Source organism: Hyalella azteca, unplaced genomic scaffold (genome assembly GCF_000764305.2).
Source record: "Hyalella azteca isolate HAZT.00-mixed unplaced genomic scaffold, Hazt_2.0.2 contig8835, whole genome shotgun sequence".
Taxonomy (NCBI): domain Eukaryota; kingdom Metazoa; phylum Arthropoda; class Malacostraca; order Amphipoda; family Hyalellidae; genus Hyalella; species Hyalella azteca.
The window spans coordinates 1,073-13,849 of NW_025938919.1; the positions used below are offsets into that span (position 1 = coordinate 1,073).

General features: G+C 40.9%; 1 protein-coding gene across 1 annotated transcript; it reads left to right on the forward strand.

Annotated features, from left to right (window-relative positions):
• Positions 1-1,389: 1,389 nt before the first annotated feature.
• LOC108666860 lies at positions 1,390-2,294 on the forward strand (the record flags this gene model as incomplete). The annotated part of the gene is given in 2 exon segments (XM_018153798.2): positions 1,390-1,564; positions 1,749-2,294. Coding segments are annotated over 2 exon segments (398 nt in total), but the record flags the coding sequence as incomplete, so codon positions are not given.
• Positions 2,295-12,777: the final 10,483 nt, after the last annotated feature.

Genomic DNA, 12,777 nt, shown 5'->3' on the forward strand with positions numbered 1-12,777 from the left:
TGACCAGTACGCGGATTTCCCGAGAGCGCAGGAGCGTCAGGAAACCGAAGCAGGATCCAGGGCTGAAGGTCGAGCGACGTCATCGAAAAGCAGAGGCGGGGGTTGCCTGCTGCTGCGGCTGATGGTTAGAAAGTGAGAGCTCGTGTGAGCCGCACTACGAGGAGGCTTGTGTACAAGCTTTATGGTTATCGTTATCGACAGTTATCGACGTGTGCGTGGGGACCTCATTGAAGTATCCAAGTATACTCATGGTTTATACAAGGTCCCAGAAGGATTACTAGCATTCGAAACAAGAACCAACACCAGGGGCCACGGCTATAAACTAAAAAAACTGCGCTGCAACTTCTCCACGCGACAACATTTCTTCTCGCTTCGAATCACCGACATGTGGAACAGCCTCCCCGATGACATACTTTGGGGCTCAAAGTATGAACGCGTTCAAGAACAGACTAGATAAAGCTATGGAAGAATATATGTTCAGATTTGAAATGCCTAGCACCATATCGAACCCGGTGGAAGTCGAGTAGATATTTCAAACTATCGTCAATCATGAAAAGATCCGGTCAAATAGCACGATTTTAGATATTCTGTGAACAAGGCACGAAAAGGAAAAGAATAGGCGAGAGGCCACATCAGGCCTACACTTCAGCGCCTAGATCACTATGTTAATGTTAATGGACCCTTCATTGACTGAGGGCAACTCTCTAGTGAGGGGAGACTTGTATGCACGCAGCGTGGACCCTTTCCCAAGACCCCTTTTACTCAGAGCAGCGTATGTAACACTATTTCAGCTGACTCCCATTTATACTCGATAGTTTCTATATTAAGTATATGAAAGAAATAACATGACTGAGAGAATTGAATCTGAAATTTATCGGAAGACTCTCCATTTTCCACTTCACATGTTGTCAATTACAGCGCTCAAAATTCTGCAGCATATATAGTCGTATGAACCTTTCAGTATCAATAGACTTATGCCACATAAAGCATAATTTTTTATTATTTAACGTTGGAAACACTGTGTATTTAGGAGGTATCTATTCACATTTAATTTTAGAAAATTATGTAATCAAAGTTGAAATTTCGCTGAAGATAACATCAGTAAAATTTTTAACGGCAGTGCTGCAATTATAGAAATTGTTTAATCGTGTAACCCTAATTAAGAGGATTCATCTAACGGGTATCCGCATAAAATAACGTTGTCGGATGCATGTTTTCTGAGAAAGCAGATTGTGCATTACTGCTTCTGGAAATAATATATAAGGCTGTGCAGCTCTCCGTCTTACAATAATATGTGAGGCTGTGCAGCTCTCCTTTTTACAATAATATGTGAGGCTGTGCAGCTCTCCTTTTTACAATAATATGTGAGGCTGTGCAGCTCTCCTTTTNTTCTGGTGGCGGTGCTGGTCATAGACCTGCTGGGGTACTTGTACGCGGTCTACAAAGGTACTGCGAAGAAGTACATTCCCTACAGCCGAAGTCTTGCGCTCACGGCGGCCGAAGCTTGGGAGGATAGAAGTTCCAACTTCATCGGCGAGTTTTACGACCCTTACGCCCGGGGAAGGTGAGTGGCAATGCTGAATGGCGTCTCTTTTTCACTCTACACAACGTCTCTTTTTCACTCAAATCTTGGGTAAAAAATGTAACTACTTCTTCCGCCAAAACTACTGCTTCCTGTAACTACTGCTTCCTGCCAATTGCCCAAATCGATTCCCCACGCCACGCTATAAGCTTCCCCTCGCCCTCAGGTCCGTGGACTCCCTCACGAATGTGCTCGACTCCCTCGCCTCCGCCGCCCGCCGCTGGGGGGAAGATTCTGAACCCACCGCAACCTCACAGGACTTCCCCGCCTCTCTCCCTCCCGTCCCCAGCGCATATCCTGGCAATTTCGCCCACGTCCCCCAGCAGGACATCCACACCCGCCAGCGGCTCGACAAGCCCCTCATCTTCAGCGGCTGGAGCGCGTCTTAAAACTGCCCCCGTGACGCCGCGCTCTGCAAGTGCTATTCGGGAGGCTCCCTGCGAAGTGCTGGACTGAGGACGTCTTCTTCCTGAGTTGCGATGAAACTTCATTAAAATATATTGAATAAAATGCTGGCCTAACGGGCTGCTTTGTTACTGATTAAGAGCATTGGGATCACGAGAATTTGAAGCCTTCACAGAAACATTATTACCGAACCTCTCCATCTTTCATTTTTAAACATTGTTCTTCTCACCATTCACTTCTCAACTTCACTCCGCATCATCATTCTAGATTTTTGCCGCTAACGATATTGCCATCAATTGTTTGCTTATTATGCATTACAATATTTATTTATATTTATTTATGTTGTTTACAAATAAATGATTACTTAGAAAAATTCAGATTATTACTTCCTGCACAATCCAGGCACGTATTAATAACGCTCATCAATTTGATGTCTGATCTGTAGGATAAACTTGCCACCTCGTCATGTGAAGGTGGTTATTAATATTATTATTACGATGCAATTATTGAGGCGTCTGGTTCAACCGATTTGCGAGGCCATATTAAAAGTAGACGCATCAGTTTAATATCGAAAAAACACAAAAAATGATAAGAACGGCTAACAACGACTGTAGTTTATCTCGACCCCTGCTGAAAGAAGACTTCTGCAACCATGCAGTCAACGTTTTCCTATCGAATATGTATGGCCAGGATAGCACTGAAAAATCCCGAGCCGAAAGTTTTTTCTTAGTGGAATTGCATTCAAATAACTTAGTGAAAGAATGACATGTGAACCAACCAAGCCAACCTCATGGTTATATTAAGTTGTAATAACATGGTGGCTGAGGCCTGTTGGTCGTTGGTTTGGTATAAACCACGCTCAGTATGAGAAAGAAATGTATGGAATGTCGAATATACACTTGAAAATCCTTAAAAAAGAAGAATATCTCATTCTCGATGCCTTCATAAGAGCATGAGGACAATCATCAGGATACAGTAGTGATCATATCAGACCACGAGATGGTCGGTGTTCAGCCTTCCCTCTCTCCCACGTGTCCCGCCGAAGTATGACTCAGTTAACATGCGCAAATGCAACTTAACCCTCTACCGCATGACTTGAGTAACCGGAGCAATATTGTCACAAAGGAACTTCCCAAAAAGGATACGTTGCTAGTGAGCGTAAAATGACTTGCATTGATGGTTGCCGCCACGTAAACTTTAAAATGTTCTATGTTGCGTACAAACGTCCTCAGGTTGCCACACTCAATATTTTACGTATAATTTAAGTTGAAAGTTATGTTCCCGGATAGTGACATTCGGCGGAAGAGGATTAGCGTGCTCTGCTTAACGTTGGTAATTCCTATATTTACCACGAGGTGAAAAGGATATTGACCCACCTGGTGAGCACCCACCTGGAGATGTTGAAGGTAATAAAACTTATGAGATATTTATCATTGAATCAATAACGTCACTATTGTTCATGTATTCATGTCTTTTTCTCGTTGAAGCTTTGTTCATTAATTGAATAACCGTTATTTAATGCAACAAGTTTAGTCTGAGTTAAATGCCCATTCGAATAGTCACTTTATGATCCTTTATTTCAACAAATGACCTGTTCTTGTTGTTTGAGTTGCAAGTTTAAGTGCATGACGTTTGGCAGTTATGCGCGATGCTTCGAACATAAACGCCGCTTTGCCAATGATTCTTCAGTAATCTTAAAGTTATGTTCCGCTTTCCAACCATAATTATTATAGTTTTGCAATATTATTATAGTTCTATATTAATGTATTATTGATAATTATTTATCATATCATAGTCAAGTTGGTTAGTTCATTACCAAAGTTTAAAAACTTCACATAATATAGCGTCTGAGTACCGTAACCAGTCCATCGTCTCTCGCAGCCAGTTTGATCCATAGGTAATAAATTATTTTGTGACGGACGTCAAAGCTTGGATATGAATAATTTAAATGTTGAATAATAGGAACGCTGAATGATAAATATAAAATTGATGAAAACTTACATCATACTTGACATACGGCGCTCAAGCAAACTCAGGGACACTTGGGTCCCAGAAGCTGGTGTGGCTTGTCATCAAATCTGCCACACGAAATTAAGCCAGTGGGTAATGTTTATTAGCTCGCGCCTCCTCAAATTCAGCCTTTGTTTTCCCACTAATTTGGACAACGGTGATGCTCCAATACGGTGAAGCTGTAAATCTACGAATTTGGACAACGGTGATGCTCCAATACGGTGAAGCTCTAAATCCACTAATTTGGACAACGGTGATGCTCTAAATTCATGAATTTGGACAACGGTGATGCTCTAATACGTGAACTGAACAAGTACAGTTTATCGTCATCACTCCTGGAACGTTTACCAAGCGTTGGGTAAAAAATTTGCAAGGCAGTTACGTGCGGCACTTAGCGGAGGCAAGCGCGTCCCAAAGTTCTAATCTGGCAAATGATTAAATTCAATCAAAATTTATACCATAAAAAATAAATGATTAGCATTAGAAATTCAGCTTCTTGAAAAACCTAAATAATATTCGATGTTAAACGAAAATTTCCGATTCCCTAACTTTGAATTTAGGGGAGAATCTGCAAGCTTCATCAGTTAAAAAAGAAAAAAATTTTGTTGCAAGGACAGTAGAATTTTTTATGCTAAGACATTTGGTCTTTGAATTGTACTTTTAACAGAGTAGCATGGAAGAAGTATGAATGCTTTGCTTTCTTTTGCTTTAGAATTTATAAGATGGTTACAAACTGCGACAAAATCGAATGACTGATGGTTCCTGTTGACAAACTTTTTAGAACTTATTTGTTAGGATCGTTTAAATTATAAATAAATGTAGAACTGTTTCAAAAATGCAATTGTGAATTTTTAATCTGTTTTAGAATTTGATATATAAAGTTTACGCATAATATGGATACTCGAGGACCCGTAATATGCAACAGCTTTCAAGTCACAATAATAAATTAGTTTTCAATGTGTCGTACAATAGGACAGTTCATACTGTGCCGTACAATAGGACAGTTTATACTGTGCCGTGCAATAGGACAGTTTATGCTGTGCCGTAGGACAGTTTATACTGTGCCGTACAATAGGACAGTTTACACTGTGCCGTACAATAGGACAGTTTATACTGCGCCGTACAATAGGACAGTTTACACTGTGCCGTACAATACGACAGTTTTCATTGTGTCTCAGGTTTAGGTGCAGAGATCACGACTTTTCATTCTATATAATGATACGTAAGTTTCATCTACGAAACAAATCCGGGCCGTATTAAAAGGCAGAAGCATGTCTACGTCTATACAACGGCCGCAATGTAGCGACGACGGCCGCACCAACACATCCGTCTGAGGCGTCGAAGTCCGCACAACGGCCGCGGTGACAAGATATTCGGCCGTCACAAAAAATTATTGTCAATAAAGCAGTTCGTTTCTGAAGCAAACGGAAGCCTGAGGTTCTGCCTAGACTATTACTGCCTGCCTGAACTGCAAGTAATTCAGACTGCAGTTGGTAAGAGGAAAAGCCCGTCTCCGTGACCCGGAACAGCCGCCCCTACACTCCCTCCTCTCTCAGCTCCTCTCACCGCAGTCAGCGTTTCCGCTGCAGCGCTTTATAAGCTCGCGCAGCTCATCTGCTCGGCACTCAACTCACCGCTCTGCACCGAGCAGCACGCGCTACTCAGCACGCTCATACCCGCTCTGCACTCAACTCACCGCTCTGCACCGAGCAGCACGCGCTACTCAGCACGCTCACCACTGCTCTGCACTCAGCTTATCGCTCAACGCACCAATGTAAGTTCCTGAAAAATCCCAATGATTGATAAGATAAATAGTATTTGGTCTTTGTCGTCGTTTCCTGGAAAGTAGGTGCAATTTTACTCAGTTTGTTAGAACAGAGTAACGATAAAATTATCTGAATTTTCTCCAGATTCAACCGATTAATAACTGAATACAAAAGAGAATAGCGTATGCTAGCTCTGTGCATTACTTCGTTACATACAAGTACGTGCTTCTGAACTCTCAGCTGCAGAAAGCATTAATATCTTTGTAGGAATTCTTTTCCAGCCTCCACACGAACGTTCTGACCAAAGTTTTAGCATCACTTGGCGTAAATTAGGATTATCGCGTAAAATTGAAGATGAGTTGTATAAATTTCAAGCGAGAAAATGACTTTCTATATTTCGACAGCTGTTAAACACAAAGATTTATAATTTTTTGTACAGCTCAGCTAAACAATTTATAATTATTGAAACATTTTGAAAACTGCCACTAAAATATGGCTCATGCACAAAAAAAATTCTGTAATATGTTGTACCCGAACTGTTTTAATCATTATTCTGTCTTTCTTCTGTCTAGTCAGGATGGCCATCCTAGACAGCTTCCCGTCAACGACAGGCGAGCTTTTCACGACCGTCAACGACGGCATCCGACGGTATCCGCCGCCCGCCGCTGGGGGGAAGATTCTGAACCCACCGCATCCTCACAGGACTTCCCCGCCTCTCTCCCTCCCGTCCCCAACGCGTATCCTGGCAATTTCGCCCACGTCCCCCAGCAGGACATCCACACCCGCCAGCGGATCGACAAGCCCCTCATATTCAGCCAGTAACTCAGGAGCTCGTTTATTCCATCGCTTAATGTGGTGGTTCACTGCAAGAGGTTTCTCCAGGCAGGTCACAAGAAAGTCATGTTCATTTTTGGCCAAAACTTCAGCTTCATCGCCGGAGGGCAGGAATATTGGGAATATCAACGCGGTTGTGATACTTCTTCATCACAAGCCTTCATATCATCCTTATGATCATTCCTTCATCACCAATGCATCTTTCCAACAGTCACAAACTTGCCATATATTTGTTGTGTACATAATAAAATGTTTATTTTATGCATTATTCGTACAAATAAATAAAACTCAAAAAATGAAAAGGCAGAAGCATGGTGTTAGGGTTTTAATAAAAGACATGTTATTTTTTAAATCTTAGGTTTAGAGACAACCTTACTGTTGACGTCCGCACTCTATATAGGTACGCGTTGTTAAAGTTTATGTTTGGTTCGGAGTCGTGAGGGCCGGTGGTATGTGTACTGCGTTTTTTAATGTAGGCTGTTAATGTGTGACCGTTAATAGTACCCTGTCCTATTGAGAATAGGTTCAACTTCTTTATGGTTTTAATATTAATGCGTTGTATATATCTTATAATTGTTAGTTATCCGTCAATTATTTTAGCACTCGATTGATCAGTTTTCGTATTTTTGCACACAGGAAAGTTTAGGGCTCAAACTTGGAACATTAAATCCTGAATACAATTGGACTTTGACTTCCTCTTGAACATCGTTAATGATTGGGTTGAAGGACAATCACGCGCCATATGATCACGCTGATGCTTGGGCATAGTCGGCCTTTAGAGTGAGCGCACAGCAAAGGTTTATTATAATTTACTATATACCCAACAACTAATAATGATAATAATAAGCAATCAGCGTGATGGTGTTCTTCGCTATCAGCTCGCTGACCAGCACGACGCGCCCATCGGCAACTCTGCTGGTGTCAAAGTTATTATAGACGGTGACTTCAAAGTTATCAAGTCTGAGCTCATGAAAAAAGACTCGCAAATTAATACCTCTTAAAAGGATAGCAGAGCAACGTAAAACGCTACAAGATTACTTCAAAGCAGATTTAATGACTGACAAGACGATTGCTCAAGCCGCTGAGTTAGACGTTTCGATTTTCGATGTTTTCCATGGCCCACAGGGGCTGCGAGTATTCAAATATTGCGAGAAAATAGGCTTTATTCATTTCGAAAAGTTACAGAGTGAAAATTTCTTGACTACGATGCAGCCGAAATTCATGCCAGAGGGCTGGTCTGTGACTCATCATCACGAGAAACTGAAACTAAAGATAAAGAAACTAAACTAAAGAAAGCCGTCATGACTTAGAATTCTTAGATGATCTCGTCCCGTCGTGACGTGCCAATGACGTTCCTAATTAGAGAAGCAATGCTTTGTGCCATGATAGTGGCTATGTTCACGATGATGACGGTACCGAGGGTAATAATGGCAAGATAGAAGACCACGAAGAAAAATCAAAAGAAAACGATGGCTAGACCGACGGCACTAATGAGGAGTCCGAGGAAGATAATGGCGAGACCATATGCAATGGCAAGTTTCCATGAAACAGAAATAAGCAAAAAGCTTCAGGCGATGATGGCAATCTACACACGATATTTCTGTTACGTCGTTCTACGTAATGAACCTTGGAGACCTTCTGAATTTGCGTGAACATAAAATGCACAGTCGAAGTGACAATCGTGGTGTTGGTCCTAAAAAATAAATGTTTCAATCAATCAGTCTCACTTGAGTTTATCGTGAAAAATTTTCAACAATAACAAATTATTTAGACTGTAAGGGAAGACAATTGTTTCCACTAACACCAAGATATTTTCCCGTTTTTCGAATGGCTCCTCTATGTTGAAACGAGCTACACGGTACAAATTATTACGTAAATTAAGGAAGAAACATTCAACTTCACCATGATTTCCAGAACTTAAAAAAGGACGTTTTGCACTCGCCATCATCTCTTGATTGTGCAATTCTGGAGCGCAGGTATTATAGTGGCCTTCCGTCCATTGACGGTTTGAGTCCAGACACATCGAGTTCATTAAATGAAAATATTTCCAGAAGCAACATTCTCCATAGATTGAGAATTGAGTCAGCCCTGCACATTCTGTATAGTACTATTCCAAGTTCAAGTATGTGCGTGCTTAAAGCCTGTCACCTGATCAAAAGCTGATATTAGATTAGAAAAAAAATAATAATTTAAAAAGCGCAAACTAGTTTTTTCACATTTTGAAACAAGTGTAAAATTGAGGTACTATTTTCTATGCAACAAGTGGGGATGATGTTTTTATTAATTATAATCAACAGGCTCTGGTATTTTTATAATTAACGGGGTTTGAGATAACTGGACTGACGAGCTTGGGATTCAAAACTACTTAAAATATCAAGTCTGGGTAACGCCGGGCTAACATGTTAGATGTTACTCAAACCCATTCGCTAGTCTTCAATCGAACCTGTATGAATTGATGGAAAAATTTTGCTCACCTTGTGCGAAACTTGTCTTTGACTGCTTCTCTACTGCTTCTTGTGCAAATTCTCCTGCACGAAAGATGATTATAGATTTCTGTAGAATGTAAATTGCATTGGTTTGACCAGCACGACCCTGAGCCGCCGACTCACATGCCACCTATACAAACTGGAAGACCAAAGAACCATATACGGGTGGCTCTTAACATAACCATCACCCGCGCGACATTGGAGACCTGCACCAGCATCATGCGGTGCCCCGACGCCTGCACCAGCATCATTTAAGCTTTGATTTCGAAGCGTATCTATGATACCTTTTGCATGTACTTAATGTCATTTCCAAATTTCAAGTGTTGTAAAACTTTTCACCTACTTAAGAATAAATATTGAATATTTTAAACGTCGTATTCCTGTAAAATGTTTTTTGATAGCGGCTTCTCTCAGTACATTGAGTCATTCAAAAGCCACGAATAAAATGTACAAAAATATAGCCGATTAGCTCTGTGGATGAAGAATTACTTCCAGTTCTCAAAAAGCATTAGCGTGGCAATGATCTGCCGCTTGAAGAATTTCAAGTTGCTCGGGATGTGAACAATATTGCAGTCTCTCCTTGGTAACGGTAAGAAAGAAACTGATTTTACAGGGTTAAATGAAGGCCATTGGCAGAGTTGCATGAATGTTTGGAACACGCAGGGGCTGTGCTGTGCAAACAATGGGTTTGCATGAACTGAGCCTGCATTGAATAAAACACGAAAATTCTCTGTATTAAGATCCGGGTATTTGATTGTTAACTAAAACATTGCAGCGTATTCAAATACCCTGCCTTCTGCCGCCCAGTCCTCGCCAGTCGCCAGTATCTCTGAATTTTGCCTACTCCTGCCAATAACAAAAAATTGGATCAGTCCTCACTGCAGTGAGTGCGTAACAGAGAGCTCATTTTCTCAAAATCTACGAAAACGTGAAGTCACGGACGAACGGACGGACAGACGGACGGACAGACGGACGACAGACGGACGGACATGACGAGTACAATAGGACATTTTTTACATAAATGAGAAAATGCGCTAAAAATTGGATCAATACTCACTGCAGTGAGTGACAGAGAGCGCATTTTCTCAAAATCGACGAAAATGTGAAGTCACGGACGAACGGACGGACAGACGGACAAACGGAAGGACATGACGAGCACAATAGGGCATTTCTGACATAAATGAGAAAATGCGATATAAATTAGATCAGTACTCACTGCAGTGAGTGACAGAGAGCGCATTTTCTCGTGCTCTCTCACCCCAGAAGTCACGGACGGGCGGACTGACATGACGAGCACAATAGCGTTTTTTTCCATAAATGAGAAAATGCGCTAAAAATGACATTTCTGACAAAAATGAGATTAAAAGTACCGAGAGGTTCTGTGACTGTTAGTTACTTCAAAGTGGTAGTCGCTCATAAAATTTGGGAGCGCTGCTCTGAGTCATACCAGATTGACGGAATGACAATTATGATGTCTTGTTGAATGCTCCGTAAATGACCCAACAAAGGCCAAATGTCGCACCTGGGATTGACTGTGTTCCAATGATCGTAGTCTCCCCAGCAGGTAGGATGTTTTATTTTTTGGGTCCCGAAGGACACCCCCTAACCCCTTTCCCCCACGAGCAAATCAGTAGCAAGGTGAAGGCAGCGACTCCTCAAGAATTGGGTGCTACCATTCACCGGCCACCGTCGCTCTCGTCGCGTGGCCAGCAACAGCCACAGAAGAGTCGCCGCAAGAATGCGGTGAATCTCTTCCCCCTCTTGGGGGGCGATGCCTCGTTTCGGCGAGGAGCTGGGGGATCCCAGGGATCATCCCAGCAACTGGCCAAGGCAGGAGTGGCGTATTGCCAGTCCTTCATGCCTTATGACACGAGAACAGCCATTTGTTAAAACTTTTAGTTCAATCGAATTTTCAAAGAAAATTGATGAAGAAGACGAATTTTGAGACCAGACTTTATATAGTCCGGTATTGTGGATACGAAATTGGACAAACCCCTATATATGGCATCTCGAGACAGCAGACAACTTCATTGCCAATCTGAGGTCCATCGGGTTAAGAACAATCGTCGTTCACGCTAAAAAAACTTCAGTTTTAATAATTCTCATAAGCATTGAAGAACAAAATTCGATTTAATCTTGTGCAGTCAACTCATTTAGAATTGTTACTCACTCGGTAAAAATTTAACAGGTGGTACAGTAGTATGCTTGTCCCATTGGAAGGCGCATTACCAGCGTATCAACAATACCTAAGCAACAATAAAACAAATAAAAAAAACTTTTAAAACCCACGTTTTCTTAACGGACAGAGAAGAAAAACATTTACTCTTACATAAAATTACATAACATTTTACATAACTTTAACGTTATGTAAGAGTAAATGTTTTCTTTTTTATCCGTTAAGAAAACGTGGTATTTAAACGTTTTTTTTATTTGTTTTATTTCAGCATTTTTAGCTTTGTAAAAACCAGAAAAACGTGGTTTTTAAAATATGTTTTTATATTTATTTATTTTCTACTTTTTAGTTTAGCAATTTTAGCAATTCAAATCAACATCTAAGTGTGGCAAGTCTGGATGTTCGACAAAAAACTCGATTCCCAACCGTGAATTTTAATTTTTTTTTTCACTTTTTTTTATTTTTTTCTAATTTCTTTAATTATTACTTCTGATGATCAAATCTTGAATTGTTGGGCAGCTTAAGCATGCATGCCAAATTTCAAGTTTCTAGGATGTTCAGAAGAGCTCTAAATTAAGGTCTGAATTTTTGATGACAGACAGACACGAAACCCAATTTCAGCGTCCTAACTTCACCTGAAATTCGTATTCTTGGTTCTCAGCGAGTCATTCATTGTTTCGAGTCATTTATTGTTTCGTGATATTTATATAACTCTAGTCGGTAAGGAAATAAAGGGTTTTTATTCACTTTGCCTTCAACTCCAGAATTGAATCGATTAAGAGGAATCCGTTCTGCCCCACAAATTAAACATGAATTTGTCAGTTCCAAGTATAATAGTTGGTATGGTAGTCAATGGTTTAGATAGTATCATGCTTACTTGTGGTTCTATAGCAGAGCTACTGTCTCAATGAACAGAGGAGTTTACACTTCATAAAAAAAGTTGCAATCAAAGACTCAGTGGCCAAAACTATAGTAGCTCGAGCGTATGGAAGGCACCGAAATCTTTGTTATCTATTCCATACCACAGCCGTAGCCCCGTGTCCTCGCGGTCTCCAATCGCAGTAGTTTTGTCTTCATAGCCGTAATCTCATCGCTTAGACCAGTGGTTCCCAAACTTTTTCAGGCTGGCGCCCCCTTTGGCTCCCTAGTGAATTTCTAGCGCCCCCCACCGACATATAAAAACATACGCCTCTTTCTTGAAATTTAGTACACTGTAATTTTAAAACATAATGGTTCTGTCTCTTATACACATCTAGATGAAGCACTGCATTTGCAGAGCTTCTGATGTCTCTTTGCTGGCCGATGTTGTTGATTGTTGTATTGCACTTCATCAAGGATCGAAGTAGAAGGGTGCACTATAGACCCTGATTGTTTTACTTAGGGTCTCCTGCATTATTGCATTTCCTATCCGATATTTTTGAAAATTTATTGCAATAGCCATTCTTTTTTTTCAAAAGTTTTTTGAGAAGCCAAATGAAACCAGAATAGATATCACATATAATATGTTAGCTTGGGACCAAT